Source organism: Rutidosis leptorrhynchoides, chromosome 11, assembly GCF_046630445.1.
Source record: "Rutidosis leptorrhynchoides isolate AG116_Rl617_1_P2 chromosome 11, CSIRO_AGI_Rlap_v1, whole genome shotgun sequence".
Taxonomy (NCBI): Eukaryota; Viridiplantae; Streptophyta; class Magnoliopsida; order Asterales; family Asteraceae; genus Rutidosis; species Rutidosis leptorrhynchoides.
Genome location: NC_092343.1, coordinates 242,336,670 through 242,357,225, shown reverse-complemented (window position 1 = coordinate 242,357,225; position 20,556 = coordinate 242,336,670). Strand labels below are relative to the sequence as shown.

General features: G+C 33.2%; 1 protein-coding gene across 1 annotated transcript in view; it reads right to left on the bottom strand.

Annotated features, from left to right (window-relative positions):
* Positions 1-2,574: 2,574 nt before the first annotated feature.
* The window catches only part of LOC139875493 (uncharacterized), an 82,390-nt gene continuing 64,408 nt past the window's right edge, over positions 2,575-20,556 (bottom strand). The window contains exons 3-4 of the mRNA XM_071862829.1: positions 16,124-16,380; positions 2,575-2,727 (exon numbers count right to left, since the gene is read on the bottom strand). Of these exons, the coding sequence (XP_071718930.1) occupies positions 2,575-2,727; positions 16,124-16,380 (410 nt within the window). The remainder of the gene's footprint in view (positions 2,728-16,123; positions 16,381-20,556) is intronic.

Genomic DNA, 20,556 nt, shown 5'->3' with positions numbered 1-20,556 from the left:
ATAAAATTCATTTTTATGATATAAATTACAAATCTTATATTTTTAGACCTCCAACACAAATACCTTCACTTATAAAATAAGAATTACCTTATATCACTACTTTTTAAATAAGAAATCAACTTCTAAAACTACTTGTAAAATCAGTCCACATAGAAACCTTAACTTGTAAACCGAGAAACCGTCTTTTAAAAGCCGAGTACACTATGTTACATTTGAACATAAATCAAATCATTAGTATTACAAATATTAGTAATAACACACCTCTGACCTTAACTTATGTATTTAGGTCCCGAGCTCGAAGTACATCAAAGTACTTAAACCACAAATCCAAGCTTTATACCGCATAACATCACCTGTGAGTATCATAGTCCCATTTTACTTGCTTTTAGCAAACTTACTATTTTGGGATGAGAAATATGCTTCTTTTATGTTTTACATTATGGACATAAGTGCTTAAAACTATATTCTATTGTGTTGAGTTTGTGACTTAGCTTAAACCCCGATTCTGATATCGTTAATTACTTGTTTATGGTAAACGCGAATAATGTGGATAGATCTATTTGAGGGTGACTCCTCACATCCGGCATAGTCTTCAGGCTAGAGAAGGCATAACCTTCAACTTTTTAGCTCTAGCTAAGTTAGACTACATGATTTCGGGTTCTTGATTGTTAAGTTCGATATCGGGAGCTCATGTTTATTTAGAACATATTTACAACTGTTTATACTTGAAAATCTTATGGTCCATACATTTATATACATTAAACCTATGATCTCACCAACATTATTGTTGACGTTTTTAAGCATGTGTTTTCTCAGGTCCTTAAGCAGGAGTCCGCATACATTCAGGTTGGCTTTTGGGATGTCGTCAGGATGTCGGGACGTCGTTTTAAAAATAAATCATCATGCACTATGTTTAAGTGTTGTACTTTGTTATGTTATGGTTGTAATTGTTGTACTTTACTTTTAAGTCCCGACATGTAACTCCAAACTTGTACTTGTGTGTTGAAATAAAAACGTTTCCGCTATCGTCTTTAGAAATCGTTAACTATAACTGGGACACCTATCACGTCACATTTCGAGATCGAAATGGGGTCGTGACAAAAGGATCCTTGGATGGCTTGAAAGTTCTTGAAGCAAAATCATGACACGAAAACAAGTTCAAGTAAGATTTCCACTCGAAATAAGATTGTTAAAGTTATAGAAATTGAATCAAAGTTTGAATATGAGTATTACTTTATATTACAAAGATATCTTATTGTAAATAAGAAAGATTTCTTGAGGTTGGATGATCATTCAAAGTGGATTTGCAAGATTGGAAGTAAGTTAGCAAACTTGGAAGTGTTGTTGGTGTGTTCTTGAGTAGTTGTTTTATAACTTGGTTTATGTATGAATTTATGAACTAGATTGAGCTAGATTTTGTTGAAGATGATGAAGAACACTTAGAACAAAGGAAGAACACTTGAGAGAGAGTAGTTTGATTCAAGAAAATTGCAAAGTGAATGTGTTTGTGGTACCTCTCATTCACGTGAATGTTAGTCTCCATATAGGCTCCATTAGTTTGTAATTTTGTGAGATATTTCATGCTAGATGTTAAATGATGGTTCCCACATGGTTAGGTGACTCACATGGGCTGCTAAGAGCTGATCATTGGAGTGTATATACCAATAGTAAATACATTTAGAAGCTGTGTATTGTACAAGTACAAATACGAGTTCATACGAGTAGAATTGTTGATGAAAATGAATGAGGATGTAATCGTAAGCATTTTTGTTAAGTAGAAGTACTTTGATAAGTGTCTTGAAGTCTTTCAAAAGTGTATGAATACATATTAAAATACTACATGTATATACATTTTAACTGAGTCGTTAAGTCATCATTAGTCGTTACATGTAAATGTTGTTTTGAAACCTTTAAGTTAACGATCTTGTTAAATGTTGTTAACCTATTGTTTATTATCTCTAATGAGATATTAAATTATTACATTATCATGATATTATGATGTATTAATATATCTTAATATGGTATATATATATATATATATATATATATATATATATATATATATATATATATATATATATTTAAATGTTGTTACAACGATAATCGTTACATGTATGTCTCGTTTCGAAATCCTTAAGTTAGTAATCTTGTTTTTACATATGTAGTTCATTGTTAATATACTTAATGAGATACATACTTATCATAATATCATGTTAATTATATATATATATCCATATATACATCATCATATAGTTTTTACAAATTTTAACGTTCGTGAATCACCGGTCAACTTGGGTGGTCAATTGTCTATATGAAACCTATTTCAATTAATCAAGTCTTAACAAGTTTGATTGCTTAACATGTTGGAAACACTTAATCATGTAAATATCAATTTCATTTAATATAAATAAACATGGAAAAGTTCGGGTCACTACAAAAAAAAACTATATAACATTCGCTGCTTCAAAACAGATGGGAAATAATCCGGCCCAACTGAAAACCTTGGCCCAACAACACTTAATTGGCCCAATCTATAATTAAATCAAGCCCAAGATGTAAAAGGGTTTTCATTGCTTAGTTATAACCACGAATAACCACAGAAGTCGACAGAAAAAAATATAACGCAGCAGGAGTAGCAATCGAAATTACAACAGATAGTTTAGCCGTTTCATCATCATCGAAATCATCACGATCATCATCGTCACCTTTTAACTTCATCATCGTCATCTATGTTTTATCATCAACTAGCATCATCATATATCATATACATCCCTTCATTCTATAATCATCGTTATCATCACTTACAGAGTTATCACCATTATTTCCATGTACTAACACCATCATTCATCTTTCTAATCGTCATCATCATTAATTATCATGGCGGTTTAAACAGAAAATAAGAAAATGAGTGGTGCAGGAGGTGATTTATGTTGATGGTTCTTTGGCTTTTGGTCAGGTAATAGAATTCGAAAAGAGGTATTAAGGAGCGATCAATGTTGGGTAAAGTTTGAAACCCGAGTTTCACTTTGTTTGAATGACAGATTCGGCCACCATGGCAGCCCGATTTGAATTGGCCCAAGAAGTCAAGTTGAAAGAAATAAAAGACAGTGGACGTTTTTGTAGGGTGTGATCTATAACAAACTCACAAGCTACACTATTAAGAGTAAGAAAACAAATGTGCTTTTGTGATATGTAAATAAAGTAAAGGAAATATTGGAATAAGAGTCTGTTGCATTTATTCAATAACATAGCTAGGCTATTTATAGCCTTAAAGGAATCACCTGCATACATGAAAATAGGAACTACTTTGCCTCTCCACTCTCCAATGTGCACGAAAATACTTGCTAGACTTGTTCCTATTTGACCACAATATCCGTTCAATGCAAAGACTTCTTCTAAGTAACAAAAACTAACTGACACCTAATTTAATAAAACCAACTAATAATAAACCAAATCTAAACTTATGACAATGCATTTATTTTTACTTAACCTAGATAACCACTCAACTATCAAAATTACCCAACAGTTTTATATTGAAATAACGTATCATAAATATTTGGAATTGCCGTCATCATCACATCACTATCCACTCACTGTGTCATCATTATTTATCCCTCTAATAAACTAATCAAGTGGGTTATCATTGTTTAGTGATTTGTCGACCACAAGGAGAAAAATAGATGATTTAATTCAATTAACAACCGAAATAAAGGTTGCTGTAACACAAAAAGGAGATCACTATGATTGGATCGATATAATTGTTGGTTGTGGTGGTTTCGAGTGGAAGCAGAAAAATATAATAATCGTAGTAGTAGATTGGTCATGGTATGGTGATGATGATTAAAAAAAAATATAGCAACTATGTTGCAGCATGTAGTAAAAATTTGTGGGTTTGTAAATCATGAAACATGAGTAACAAGTGGTTTGAAGGTGTAACAGGTTCATTACAGAAGAACAGAAATATTATTGCAGCAGTCGTAACAGTGGTCTAAGGTGGTTTACAATTGTGTGCACGACAGAAAGAATGATACAGAAAGATGGATGTTCGTGTAACACCCCAGCTTAACATGACCACAATATTGTCCGCTTTGCCCGCAGGCGCACGACTTTTTCTTGGCGACCACACACGAGAAGCACTTTCCCAGGAGGTCACCCATCCTGGTAGTGCTCTCGCCCGAGCACACTTAACCACAGCGTACTCGCACTTCTATTCAGCCTGTGATCCCAAAACGCGTTGTGTCATTTAAGCGTGAGTATTACCTTATAATCCCATGATCACTCATGTTCGTGGGCGATGTGGGATTTGCCTAAGGTGTTACATTCACCCCCTTTAGGGACTCATCATCCTCGATGAGGTTTGCCCCACCACCCCCAACGGGACATGAGTGGCTCTTATACCATTCTGTAACACCCCAGCTTAACATGACCACAATATTGTCCGCTTTGCCTGCAGGTGCACGACTTTTTCTTGGCGACCATACACGAGAAGCACTTTCCCAGGAGGTCACCCATCCTGGTAGTGCTCTCGCCAGAGCACGCTTAACCACAGCGTACTCGCACTTCTATTCAGCCTGTGATCCCAAAACGCGTTGTGTCATTTAAGCGTGAGTATTACCTTATAATCCCATGATCACTCATGTTCGTGGGCGATGTGGGATTTGCTTAGGGTGTTACAGTTCGGTTCATGTGGGTTGTTTGATAATAACAGAAAACACAGATAGAGAAAGAATGGTGGTGTTAGATGTAGGGTGAAGGTGGTGTGTGGTATTTTGTTATGTTTGTGATAAGGATACAGAAGAAAAGAAAGAAGAAAGAATCGATAAGTATGTAGTAGTAATCAGTAGAATACCTCATTGAGTATGTTGGTTTGTGTTTGCGTGTTGTTTGATCATCGAGTAATAGAAGTAATCATTCCTAAATCCGATTAGTAGTGGACTGATTATGAAAGTGAGTGGGTTTTGGTTTGATTTAAAGTTAATAACAGCAATAAATAAAAAGTGAGTAAGAGAGATAGGTTTTGGGTTTTGGGTAACAATCGAGTAACAACAATAGTAGCAACCTTCTTGTTGCTAAAGTAACAAAATCGATTACGACTTGTTTGATGGTTAAATCGAATAGGTCAATAACAGAAATAAATAACAACTCAGTTGATTTATATATCGGGTTTGAATAAAGTTGTTGATCATCAAATTAGAAAAATTGAAGAAGTAGATTGATCTTTGGTGAGTTTCGAATGAAAACAGAATCGTTAGTGAGTGTTGCAGGTGGTTGACGACGGTTGGGAATGGTGGCGGGTGTGGAGCTCAAGGTGGTGATCAAATGGGTTTCGTGAAGATGGTTGTTTGATCGAACTAGAAAACAAGAACGAACAGTACACAAGATGGTTAGATGGTGGTTGTGATTGGCTGAGTGGTAGATGACGGTGGTTGTGATTGGTTTAAACATGGAAACAAAACAAGCAAGTGTGTGGTGTTCTATGTTACTTTGAGGAAGTGATAAATGAGGTTGTAGTGATTTTCATAGTTGATCAAATTGCCCAGTAGGAAACTGATCTAATAAACCATTTAATACACATATGGTTTTAGATATAGATATAGATATAGATATATAGTTATATAATTCGGTATATATGTGTGCATAGATAAAGGCTTGATGATTCATAGTGAAGCATAAAGTAAACCGAATAGTATAATGCAACAATAAGACTAATGTCTAAAAGGAATTGAAGTGTTTTGTTTGTGTTCGGGTAAATAAGTCTATATATAATTGAAATAAGTCTATATATAATTGAATATGTATCATAATTGAGATAGTGGAAAGCAGAGAAAAACAATATGAATATGTCCACATGCAATTCTGTTAAATATATTAAGAAGATTCCAACAATAGTATTATCCAATAACGATTTAAGAACATGTATGATATTTTGTGGATCCTTAGTTGTCGAGTAGTAGATATCAAAAAGGAAATATAATAGTGTAGGGTTAAAGTTAGAAAAGAAACAAAGTATAATTCAATTAGTTGGGAACGAGTAATAGGAGTAGAAAGTTGAAAGGTGTGGGGTTCTTGTATTATTAAAATAATAATATATACATGTATATGTAATTATCAAAATAACAATCAAGTATTACTATCATTAAATAATTTCATTCAATTTACTTTATATATATATAGATATATAGATTCATTTTAATAACGAATTTTATTATATTTTATATTATTTACATATTTATTTTTAACAATTGAATCGTATTTTATTTCAACTTATATTTCAATTTATTATATATATGTATCTATTTACAATTAGTTGTTCGTGAATCGTCGGGAATAGTCGAAGGTCAAATGGATATATGATACAGTTCAAAGATTTTATGACTCAACATTACAGACTTTGCTTATCGTATCGGAAACATATAAAGATTAAGTTTAAATTTGGTCAGAAATTTCCGGGTCATCACACACATCATCTTCATCATCATTGCTTTCTTCAAACCCAGTACCACTATCCACCTCATCTACAGTTGACTCTTCTTCTGCCATCAACTTTTGAACCAGTAAAGCTTTTTGAGCTTTCTTTTTAGCAGCAGCAATAAGAGCAGTGTCATCTGACTTAGAAGATTTTGACGTGGTGGGGGCAGACTTAAAGTTTTCTTTCAGGTTAAGTTCAAACTTTGCTTCTGCCAAAGTGTGACGATCGCTCCAAATCCATATGGATGAACACGTCATTCATCGATTTCATTGCGAGGTATTTGACCTCTATATGATACGTTTTGTAAACATTGCATTCTTTTGAAAAGGCACACCATAAATGAATATTTAAATCAAAGGTTTTCGACATCTGATGATTTCTACATATAGACAATCACCGTAAATAATAGTTTACAATAGTAATTCCGTTGACAATGCAGTCAAAATAAGATACATGGTGATGATTTGGTGAATGCAACGTTTCCTTGATAAATATGCAATGTAAAACTCCATGCACATAGCTTGTCTAACATATAAGCAAACAGCGGAAGACTTCTAGGGAACCTGAGAATAAACATGCTAACAAGTGTCAACACAAAGGTTGGTGAGTTCATAGTTTTAGTGTTTCGCATAATCTGTATATAAAGGTGGATCACAAGATTTCAGTTGTTTCATCCAGAAACGTTTATCAAAATATTCTACAAGATTGAGCACCCTGGTAACTAAACTTAACGTATATATAATTTGTACCCTTTGTATAATCATCTTAATAATACACGCAAACCAACGTGTACGCTTCTCAAATAGCATACGTCCGTTAAAAGGCTAGTGCTCTAGCTCGGACGGGGATATCAAGCCCTATGGATCCATATACTACTACTCGCGCCCACCAGTTCTTATAACTGCCAGTTAACAGTTACCAAAGCTAAGGGATTTTCGGTTCAAACTCAGTGTAGAATTTAGTATGTACTTGTATCCATTGCGTTTAAAATAAAGTGCATGTATTCTCAGCCCAAAAATATATATTGCAAAAGCAATTAAAAAGGGATCAATGAAACTCACCTTAGCAGCATATAAAGTTGTTCACCAAAATGTGACTGAAACTCGGATTACCAAATAACCGTAGATCTCAACCTAGAGAACATATGTTGGTCAATAAATGTCTATCAAGCTAGGTCAGGTCATAGTGTATCACAATCCTAATGCTCGAGATCGACATACAATAGTTATCCAAAGTCGTTTCAAAAAGTCAATTTTGACAATAGTTCAACAAAACGAGACGTGCCTTATATAAGGATTCATTTACTCGGCTGGTAATATTCAAAAATCCAATTTATCAACCTTACAAACAAGTGGTTTAAATATTAATTGCAGATTCAAAAGCAATTTCAATTAATGTCAATCATAATTCAGTTGATCATATCTTTTAATTCGTTCACCGAAATTACGCGATTTCTAAATGAAAAGTTATTGGTTTTTCGCCAGCTTTCCAAAAACATGCATATCATATACCTTTTATCAGTAATATATGTATTTAATTCGTAATTCATCATAACTGTTTAACGACGAAATTTAGCATACAAGCCTGCATAAATATATATACTCGAGCACTAGACATTGATACACAATTAATATATAAAAGATAAAATATGAGTGCTTACGTATCAATATTGAGATTCAATATTGTAGAAAAGTACGTAGACGTAACGGAGATGATAAACACTAGGTTTGACTTGCGAATATTACCCACGAATATTACCCATAACCTCCATAGCTATAACCCATAATTTCCTTTGCTCTATCCCGCTCGAAACCCATTTTGAAAGTGACACGTTCATAACCTCGTCGTAATATTTTATGTATAATACTAATAATAACGATATCTAAAAATACTAATAATAATAAGATTAATAATAATAATAATAATAATAATAATAATAATAATAATAATAATAATAATAATAATAATAATAATAATAATAATAATAATAATAATATAGAGGGAGTATGAGATAGATAGAAGTGAAGAATGCATCATAAATCAGAAAAACGATCGAATTTATAGATGTGGCCAGATTTCAGACCTCATGCGATCGCATGGGTTTTATGCCTATTTCTCATGCGATCGCATGGCCCCAAAATCCAGCTCACAATTTTTTTAACTTTTAGCTTGTCGACATATTTTTATATAATATATATAATATATTTAATTTAAATAATTAATTATATATTACATTAAATTCACGTGCATAGTTGACTTGTAATTTTTGTTCCGATAAGTCGTACGTCATCACTCGACTCATGTCCCGGTTCCGGTTTCTCGAACGCATTTTCGTACGCTTAGAAAACTTGCATTTTACGTTTCGTATCATGTACCTTTGTAAAAATATAGCCTTAAATTATCCCTAAACTATACTACTCAAAGTATATATTAAACTTTCGAGTGTTTTGGTCATTTACTTTTATAAATCATTATCTCGCTATTTGTTAATATATATATAATAACAATTCGTTTTATGACCAGTTTAATATTATATTTTATATATTTTCAATATTAATATATACGTTTTAAAATACATATCACAAGTTATTCATATATCTAATTCCAACTGTTAATATTCCTTACTATTGTATGTCTCCAAATTACGTTATTTAAACAAACACTTTACCATTTATTTCGAATATCATTAAAAATGAACGATTTCCCAAATCAACGTGGACCTCACAACAGAGACTCGTAATAATATCATAATCTTTAAGGGACTCAATAAATATCTTTTAATTCAATCGTTTGACATAATCTTTTAACTCCGTAGTTAAATATATCAATCCGATAATCAAACTAATAAGGTTAATGCACAGTATCGTTTTCATAACACTTTGTTACGTTTTCAAGTTATAGTATATATATGTATCTATTTACATATATTTGTTCGCGAATCGTTGAGAACAATCGAAGGGTATTTGAATAGTTCATGAATTTTAGGATTCAACTTCATAGACTTTGCTTATCGTGTCGGAAACGTTAAAGATTAAGTTTAAATTTGGTCAGAAATTTCCGGGTCATCACAGTACCTCCCCGTTAAAGAAATTTCGTCCCGAAATTTGAGTGAGGTCGTCATGGCTAACAATAAAAATGTTTTCATAACGAACATGTGTTGATAAATAGAATTTTTATCACCGTTGAATAATATGGATACAAAAAATCCAATTACTCGAAGCGTATGAGGGAAGTTATCGTAATAGAGTGAAATGGAGAATAGAGATTCGTCTTATCTCTTGACGTAGTAACGATTGATTTTCAGAATTTAAGGAATAGAAAATCTTCATAATTTAAATAAGATTTGATTTTTCGGAATTTAAGGAAATTAGGATTTCCTTTGATTAAATGCGTAATCTGCCTCGATTGCTATTTCTGATATTTTGCTATAAATTGACCTCTTCCGTTTCATTTATTTTCACCACTCCTATAATCTTCTTCCTTATTTCATACTTACAAAAGATTTGTGAAAATGCTTCATCCAGTTCTGATTCTTGATATTTTCTTGGCTATCATATCATTCATTCTTCTTTTTCATCTGCCACCAGAGGAGGTTATTTTCTTCTACTAATACCTTGGGGTTATATTGTTTTTCATTCTCCCGTGTCTTTATATTGCTATACGCATTGATATATACGGTTTGTAATTTCGGGGTTGTTTTCGGGCTTTATATTTTCCATTATATTTCGGAGCTTCATGCTTTCGTTTTCTCTTCCCGACTTTAAATCAAGCGAATAATGGTCCAGAATTCGTAGGTATGAATTTCGGAATGAACATAATTAATGTTAAAAAAAAAAACGGTAATAGCACAATCTGACTTGTCAAATTACCATAATACCTCGAAAAAGACCGAATCATTAAGAAAATATTTTCTTCATAGTTTAGAGGTTAAATAGAATGAAAGAGTTATGTAACATGGTTTATAATGAGGGTATGATCTGTGAACCTTTATCACGTTCCTTTAGAAACTCAGCATGACTTACTGTAATATAATCACGTTGATCAAGTGTCATTATATTATACTAACTCATGCTTCAGTTCCCAACACCACTTCAAAAATATTCATATTTTAAACTCGAAGGTTTCAGAATTTAGAAATTAAATAGTTTCTTTTATGATGTTACACAGATATCGCAAGGAGAAAATTGATTTCCGATGAGAATGATTATGGAATTATATCCAAAAATATGGAGGATATTTATAATGAAAGATACGATGATATCTTAGAATTTCTAATATCAGAGGATGATGAAGAATATTGTCCGCAAGGGTTTAGATTCAGAAGCAAGGTATTCGTTAATGGCTTCAGCAGATACTGAATAATTTGGATTCTTTGAAGGCAGGTTTAGTCTTTATGATTTATCCACAGCCTCCTTCATACTTTGCTCAATCCGTTTTCCAGTTCCAAACCTTCTCTTTTTCTGAGCTTTGCCAACACACTATTCTTTATCATCAAACTTTTGGCTGTTAAGGTCGTTTACAGTTTTTGCTGCTTCATCAGCATTCAAAGTTATCATAACCGAATCGTTGGTTATCAATCCGAGGTGTTTTCAAAAGTTTGAAGGGTTTGCATGAAGATTGTAATTGTCAAGATACATATGATGTTCTAGAATTTTGAACGATACAAATTTTTTTTTTCTTTTTTTTTTCTGGGTTTATGAATAGAAGTGATGTTCTAGCACAGTTTTGAAGTCAAAGTATAGCATTTGAAAGATGTAAGAATCTAAGAATGATGTCACCGGTTCAGAGTTATGACTTGGATTCTGATCCGTCAATATCAGAATATGTAATTGAATTTGTATGAAAACGATTGTATATCGTTGTGAGCATTGTTAATAATTTTTGAATCAAAGTTGAAGAATGTACAGTGTAACATATTAATTGCGAACTTATATATTTCCTGGGTATTACCTACCCGTTAAAGATTTCACAATTAATACTTTGTACAAAAGAATTTTTATTACCGTCTTTATGAAAATATATCTATGTATATTTTCTTCAGATGTAACACAGATTTAATGAGTTAATATCATATTAAGCTCATTTAATTTTTGGCTGGATTAGAAATGAATAATCTCTAAAACATTAAAGATTTCATAATCTTCGTGGAGTATTTTACTAATGTAATCAATACTTCGTTATTCAGTTTTATTGATACTTCCTCAGTGAATCATGTTGGTGCTTATGGAACTCTTGCTAACTTCGCAAGGTAAAAATGATGTTTTCTGGAAAGTTTCAAGTATATCGAAAATGAAAATGTAAAATCAATTATGTAATTGAATAATACACTTGGTTTATTATGAAATGGAATTCATTAAGTTGAAACAGAGATTGTAATTAACAATGGTTAAGTTGTTAAGGAAGGATATACATCATTGCATATTAGTAATATGAACTAACCGAGTAGTACCTACCAGTTAAGATTCACACGTAATAGCTTAGTACGAAAAGATTTATTTTGATTTCAAAATTCTTATATATTAAATATACATAAATTTTCTTCAGGGGAAATGAGTTAATACTTCATCGGTTATTGTTGCTGGTATTTCTTGGTAACTACGGTGCGTATGACGTTGATGCTCGTGGAACAGATTGTGAAGTTGAGATTTGCGATGCGAATATTGTTGGTGGTGGTAATGGTACTGTTGGTGTTGTTGTCGGTGGCACTGTTGATGCCGGTGATGCTGCTGGTGCTTGTAATCTTTGCACCATATTCTCCAAAGCCACTACCTGAGCGCGAAGCTCGTTGACTTCTTCTACTACACCGGGATGATTGGCGGTTCGGACGAGCGGATGAATAAGATCCAGAATTTGAGATAGTATATTATCGTGACGAGATACTCTGGAAATGAGAGAGAAAATGGTGTCTCGAACAGGTTCGCCGGTAAGTGCTTCAGGTTCTTCGCCAAGAGGGCAATGTGGTAGATGGAAGGGATCACCTTCTTCTTGTCTCCAATAATTAAGTAGGCTACGAACTCATCCCCAATTCATCCAGAATAGATGATGGCTAATTGGTTGATCCATTCCGGTTACACTGTCTTCGAAATTCAGGTGAATATTCATATCGGAATAGCTGTCAGAGTTTAAGAAATTTGAACTAGATGCGGGATCCATCTTGTATAATTAGGGAGATGATTTTTGATATGAATTAGATTATAGAATTTAGTTTGGTATTCTTCAATACATAATTTACATATGTATATATAATACCAAATTCCATAAATCACGGAGAAATTTTCGGAAGATGTCAGGAAAAGTTTACAGTAACAGGTACGCTAAGATATGAATTTTGTCTATACACTATTCATGCAATCAATGCAGTAAAACGTGTCTAGACTAGGAATGATAAGCAGGTAATTTCCGACAAAAAATGATAAGCAAAACTTTTGACATGCAGACACGGTCGAAGTCCAGACTTACTAATGCATCCTAACAACTATCAGTTAGACACACTCATGCAAGACCTGGTTCTCTAGGACCAACGCTCTGATACCAACTGTGACGATCTCTCCAAATCCATATGGATGAACACGTCATTCATCGATTTCATTGCGAGGTATTTGACCTCTATATGATACGTTTTGTAAATATTGCATTCTTTTGAAAAGGCACACCATAAATGAATATTTAAATCAAAGGTTTTCGACATCTGATGATTTCTACATATAGACAATCACCGTAAATAATAGTTTACAATAGTAATTCCGTTGACAATGCAGTCAAAATAAGATACATGGTGATGATTTGGTGAATGCAATGTTTCCTTGATAAATATGCCATGTAAAACTCCATGCACATAGCTTGTCTAACATATAAGCAAACAGCGGAAGACTTCTAGGGAACCTGAGAATAAACATGCTAACAAGTGTCAACACAAAGGTTGGTGAGTTCATAGTTTTAGTGTTTCGCATAATCTGTATATAAAGGTGGATCACAAGATTTCAGTTGTTTCATCCAGAAACGTTTATCAAAATATTCTACAAGATTGAGCACCCTGGTAACTAAACTTAACGTATATATAATTTGTACCCTTTGTATAATCATCTTAATAATACACGCATACCAACGTGTATGCTTCTCAAATAGCATACGTCCGTTAAAAGGCTAGTACTCTAGCTCGGACGGGAATATCAAGCCCTATGGATCCATATACTACTACTCGCGCCCACCAGTTCTTATAACTGGCAGTTAACAGTTACCAAAGCTAAGGGATTTTCGGTTCAAACTCAGTGTAGAATTTAGTATGTACTTGTATCCATTGTATTTAAAATAAAGTGCATGTATTCTCAGCCCAAAAATATATATTGCAAAAGCAATTAAAAAGGGATCAATGAAACTCACCTTAGCAGCATATAAAGTTGTTCACCAAAATGTGACTGAAACTCGGATTACCAAATAACCGTAGATCTCAACCTAGAGAACATATGTTGGTCAATAAATGTCTATCAAGCTAGGTCAGGTCATAGTGTATCACAATCCTAATGCTCGAGATCGACATACAATAGTTATCCAAAGTCGTTTCAAAAAGTCAATTTTGACAATAGTTCAACAAAACGAGACGTGCCTTATATAAGGATTCATTTACTCGGCTGGTAATATTCAAAAATCCAATTTATCAACCTTACAAACAAGTGGTTTAAATATTAATTGCAGATTCAAAAGCAATTTCAATTAATGTCAATCATAATTCAGTTGATCATATCTTTTAATTCGTTCACCGAAATTACGCGATTTCTAAATGAAAAGTTATTGGTTTTTCGCCAGCTTTCCAAAAACATGCATATCATATACCTTTTATCAGTAATATATGTATTTACTTCGTGATTCATCATAACTGTTTAACGACAAAATTTAGCATACAAGCCTGCATAAATATATATACTCGAGCACTAGACATGGATACACAATTAATATATAAAAGATAAAATATGAGTGCTTACGTATCAATATTGAGATTCAATATTGTAGGAAAGTACGTAGACGTAACGGAGATGATAAACACTAGGTTTGACTTGCGAATATTACCCACGAATATTACCCATAACCTCCATAGCTATAACCCATAATTTCCTTTGCTCTATCCCGCTCGAAACCCATTTTGAAAGTGACACGTTCATAACCTCGTCGTAGTATTTTATGTATAATACTAATAATAACGATATCTAAAAATACTAATAATAATAATAATAATAATAATAATAATAATAATAATAATAATAATAATAATAATAATAATAATAATAATAATAATAATAATAATAATAATAATAATAATAATAATAATAATATAGAGGGAGTATGAGATAGATAGAAGTGAAGAATGCATCATAAATCAGAAAAACGATCGAATTTATAGATGTGGCCAGATTTCAGACCCCATGCGATCGCATGGGTTTTATGCCTATTTCTCATGCGATCGCATGGCCCCAAAATCCAGCTCACAATTTTTTTAACTTTTAGCTTGTCGACATATTTTTATATAATATATATAATATATTTAATTTAAATAATTAATTATATATTACATTAAATTCACGTGCATAGTTGACTTGTAATTTTTGTTCCGATAAGTCGTACGTCATCACTTGACTCATGTCCCGGTTCCGGTTTCTCGAACGCATTTTCGTACGCTTAGAAAACTTGCATTTTACGTTTCGTATCACGTACCTTTGTCAAAATATAGCCTTAAATTATCCCTAAACTATACTACTCAAAGTATATATTAAACTTTCGAGTGTTTTGGTCATTTACTTTTATAAATCATTATCTCGCTATTTGTTAATATATATATAATAACAATTCGTTTTATGACCAGTTTAATATTATATTTTATATATTTTCAATATTAATATATACGTTTTAAAATACATATCACAAGTTATTCATATATCTAATTCCAACTGTTAATATTCCTTACTATTGTATGTCTCCAAATTACGTTATTTAAACAAACACTTTACCATTTATTTCGAATATCATTAAAAATGAACGATTTTCCAAATCAACGTGGACCTCACAACACAGACTCGTAATAATATCATAATCTTTAAGGGACTCAATAAATATCTTTTAATTCAATCGTTTGACATAATCTTTTAACTCCGTAGTTAAATATATCAATCAGATAATCAAACTAATAAGGTTAATGTACAGTATCGTTTTCATAACACTTTGTTACATTTTCATGTTATAGTATATATATGTATCTATTTACTTATATTTGTTAGCGAATCGTTGAGAACAATCGAAGGGTATTTGAATAGTTCATGAATTTTAGGATTCAACTTCATAGACTTTGCTTATCGTGTCGGAAACGTTAAAGATTAAGTTTAAATTTGGTCAGAAATTTCCGGGTCATCACACAAAGAGAGAAGACATGTTAAAATTCTTTAAAATCTGGGTGGTTCTTAATGGGTTAGTAAAAGGTTTACATTTAGCAGGCAGTGAGTCAATGAATTTGTTTACTTGTTCAAAATCAGTATAAGTGATTTTTAAAGTAAGCAGGTCAGCAACTAAGGAGTTAAACCTAATGAAGGTCTGCTTAAGGGTTTCACTCTTATAGGCAAAGAACATTTCATACTCTCTTTTCAAGGCAATAATCTTGTTCTGTCTAACCTCACCCATGCCCTCATAGGTAACATCTAGATAATCGATCATAAACTTAGCATTCAGCTTTCCCTTAATCAGCTTAAACAAAGGGTTAGGTAATGTTATAGCTAACATGGTTCTGATCTTAGGGTCAAGTCCAACATGACGTTTGTTCTCAGCATCCCATTCAGATGGAGGGAGAACAACCTCTCTGCCAGGAATAGCAGGAGCGTCAGCAGTAGGTGGAACACTTGCAATATTCTCAGTTGGGACAAATGAACCATCTGTAGCAATGCCATGCATGAGTGGGTCAATAGACTCAAGATGAAGCATGACCCTTGCCTTCCAAGTTTCATACTCCTCTTCATTAAATTTGGGTGGTCTATTGGATGAGCCATTTTCAAGGTAAGCTGTATTTGAATATGCAGCCATGTGAGAATTCAGATCCAAGATATTAAATTATCAAGACTGAAGCTCTGATACCAGTTGTTGGTCCCTTGATAAACAACAGGAGTATTGTAGGAGGGGGGTGAATACAATTCTCTTTTGGTTAACATAACAGTTTAATCAGTTTAGTATTCAAGTAAGTAATTTAAATAGAGTCAAAGGTAATTTTCAACGGTTTATTCTTTATTGATTGAATCACAAAGAATTACAACTATCCTTGGCGGAATGATAGTTGGCCGATACAGATTTACCTAAGTATAGCTAATGAGGATATATTAAGCTATTACACGTTTGGACTCTAAATAAATAAAACCCACACCACTAGTTGTTACAATAGTGGATACACCAATTTATAGTAGTCCTATTAGCCGTGTAATTGTTCTATTGCTCACTAGCACATAGGATGCATGTACTTGTGGGGACAACTGCATCAGAGAGCTTGCTCTCCTCTTTCCTCTTTGGTAGCTATTTGCAGGAACACCTCAATTCGGTTTCGCACCACTATTTGTTTAAACAAATAGAATATTGTGTTCCCTAGGCGTTGAAAAAGTATAACATATGTCTGCACATGCGTTAAACTTCTGCATTCCCACGTGGTCTTGTAAAGTCACTTGTCAGCCACCGACGCGTGTCCTTTTCTGTTCAACTTTTTCTTTAACTTCTGTTGAATAGTACAATTGATGTACACCACTCAGGAAACCGCTATACTTGTAATGGAGCATAGCTGTCATGTGTAGTACGGTGCATTCCAGCTATGCTGGTTCTTCATTGCTGAGTCACTTGATATTTTTGAATTGCTAGGTACACATCCTATGCTAATTGAAGAATACCGTCTACCTTGTGCTGGTAGACTAGGCAGCAGACTAAACACTCGACACATCAATATCTGTTGTCTATACATAAACTAACTTGTGCTGGCTGCACATTACATTTTAGTGCAAATAAATTTTATTTTGTCATAATTAAATCCTTAATTACTTTGGGGACTCAACATTTACCATATCCATAATAATCAATCTCCTTTTTCTTTCATTATATTATTTTTTTAATGACAACAAATAGTAAATAGTAAGGTCGTTTAAATTATAAATTTTTATTAAAAGATTTAATGTTACACTAATCATAATCATAATCATAATCATAACCATAATTTATTTTACATTCATCATATTATTACTGGATGGGATCCGACAATGGTTCAGTTGATGTTTTTGACCATGACGAATCAAGTTATTCACAGTGTTGTTACGGCTTTGAATAATGCATAGAAAAGCTATGTATCGATTGTCTACGCTGGCAACTATTATATTTAAAGGTGAAAATTGTGACAGAGTTTGAATATGCATAAGAATTTTTGGGGTTCACAACCTTGGATGATTTTTGAAGACTTTAATGTCCTGCTTGATGTTGATTATTCGACCTCTAGAGTACCAAAGAGCACTTTGGCGATGAGAGAATTCAGGGGGTGCTTGGAGGGTATTAATATGACTGGTGTGAACCACTTATGGTTTCACTACACTTGGAACCAAAATCCAAACTCAACTTTGAGGATTTTATAGAAGATTAAGAGAGTTATTGCTAATGATGAGTTTATTAGTAAATTTACTAACTCTTATGTGATTTTTCAGCCTTAAAGGATATCAAATCATTATCTGACGGTGCTCAAATTTCGATTGCTTTTGAAAGGGTAGCATAAACCTTTTAAATTTAGTATTATATTGTTAAGTGGATTTTGATGTCACTTTTATAGAAGGGTGGAAGCAGGTGGTGCATGGTCATGCGATGTAAAAGTGGTAAGGAAGTCTTCGGTTGCTAAAAAAATCCTATTTTATTTGTGTAAATGGTGATTATCATGGGTTCTTTAAAGGGGAAAAAAGGGTTGCAACTGTGACGACCCGAAAATTTTCGACTAAATTTTAAACTTAATCTCTATATTATTTCGACACGATAAGCAAAGTCTGTAATGTTGAGTCACAAATATTTTGAACTGTTTCATATATTCGTTTGACTTTCGACCCTTCCCGACGATTCACGACCAACTATTTGTAAATAGATAACGTATATATTTATTTGAATATTATTATATGTGTTAATATACATACTTGATATAGGTTCGTGAATCCGAGGTCAACCCTGCATTGTTCAGTTTCGTCGTATGAATATTTTTACTACAAAATATTGAATTGTGAGTTTCATTTGCCATTTTACCCTTTATATTTTTGGGCTGAGAATACATGCACAATTTTTATAAATGTTTTACGAAATAGACACAAGTAATTGAAACTACATTATATGGTTGAATGATCGAAGCCGAATATGCCCCTTTTGCTTGGTAACCTAAGAATTAGTAAACCGATATACTAATTAACGTGAATCCTAAAGATAGATCTATTGGGCCTAACGAACCCCATCGAAAGTACCGGATGCTTTAGTACTTCGATGATGTTTTATCATGTTCGAAGGATTTCCCGGAATGATAGGGGATATTCTTATATGCATCTTGTTAATGTCGGTTACCAGGTGTTCAATCCATATGAATAATTTTTGTATCTATGCATGAGACGTATATTTATGAGTATCTTGTTGTCTATTATATTATTGAAAATAATTGTTTATGATAAACTAATGAACTCACCAACCTTTTGGTTGACACTTTAAAGCATGTTTAATCTCAGGTATGAAAGAAATCTTCCGTTGTGCATTTGCTTATTTTAGAGATATTACTTGGAGTCATTCATGACATATTTCAAAAGACGTTGCATTCGAGTCGTTGAGTTCATCAAGATTATTATTAAATCAATTATAGTTGGATATATTATGAAATGGTATGCATGCCGTCAATTTTCGATGTAATGAAAGTTAGTCTTTAAAAAACGAATGCAATGTTTGTAAAATGTATCATATAGAGGTCAAGTACCTCGCGATGTAACCAAATGTAATGTATTCGTCCAGTTGGATTAGGACGGGGCATTAGAGTTGGTATCAGAGCGGTGGTATTAGCGAACCAGGTCTTGCATTAGTGTGTCTAACTGATAGTTGTTTAGATGCATTAGTGTGTCTGGACTTCGACCGTGTCTGCATGTCAAAATTTTTGCTTATCATTTCTAGTCGAAAATCATCTGCTTATCATCCTTAGGAAATTACCTGCTTATCATTCTTAGTCTAGACATGTCTTACTGCCTCTATTGCATAGACAGTGTATAGATAAATTCATATCTTAGCGTATCTGTTATAGTTACCTTTGCCTGACAGCTTCTGTAGATTCCTCCGTAACTTATGGGATTTTAGTATTATATATGAATATGTAAATTATGTATTGCAGGGTACTAATCTACATCCTATAATCTATTTCTTATCAAAAATCATTCATCTGATCGTACGAGATGAATCCCTCAACCAGTTCGAGTCCCTCAGATTTCGATAGCTATTCCGACAGCTATTCGACATGGATATTCACCTAAGCTCCGAAAGCGGTGTCACCAGAATGAATCAATCAATCAGCCATCCCCAATTCATCTGATGGGTTCATAGTCGACTTAATCAATGGAGACGCGAAGAAGGCGATCCTTTCCACCAACAAAATTTCCCTCTTGGCGAAGAACCTGAAGCACTTACCGGCGAATGTATCTGAAACACCATATTCACCCTCATTGCCAGGATATCCCACAACGATTATATGATATCCCAAATTCTTAACCTTATCCATCCGCTCATTCCAACCATCAATCATTCATGGGTAATAGAAGAAGTCAACGAACTTCGCGCTCGAGTAATTAATTTGGAAAATATGGTGCAAAACTTGCCAGCTTTATCAACATCACCGGCACTAACAGTACTACTAACAACCCAAGTTTCAACATCACATGCCTCAATATCTCATTCTGTACCTCGAGTATGATCATCGTTCTACATGATGTTCTACATCATTTATCTTCGTCACATGGCGATTATGTAATCTCTAATGTTTTAGAGATTATATATTCATGTTCTAACGGTAAAGCAAATGAGATTAA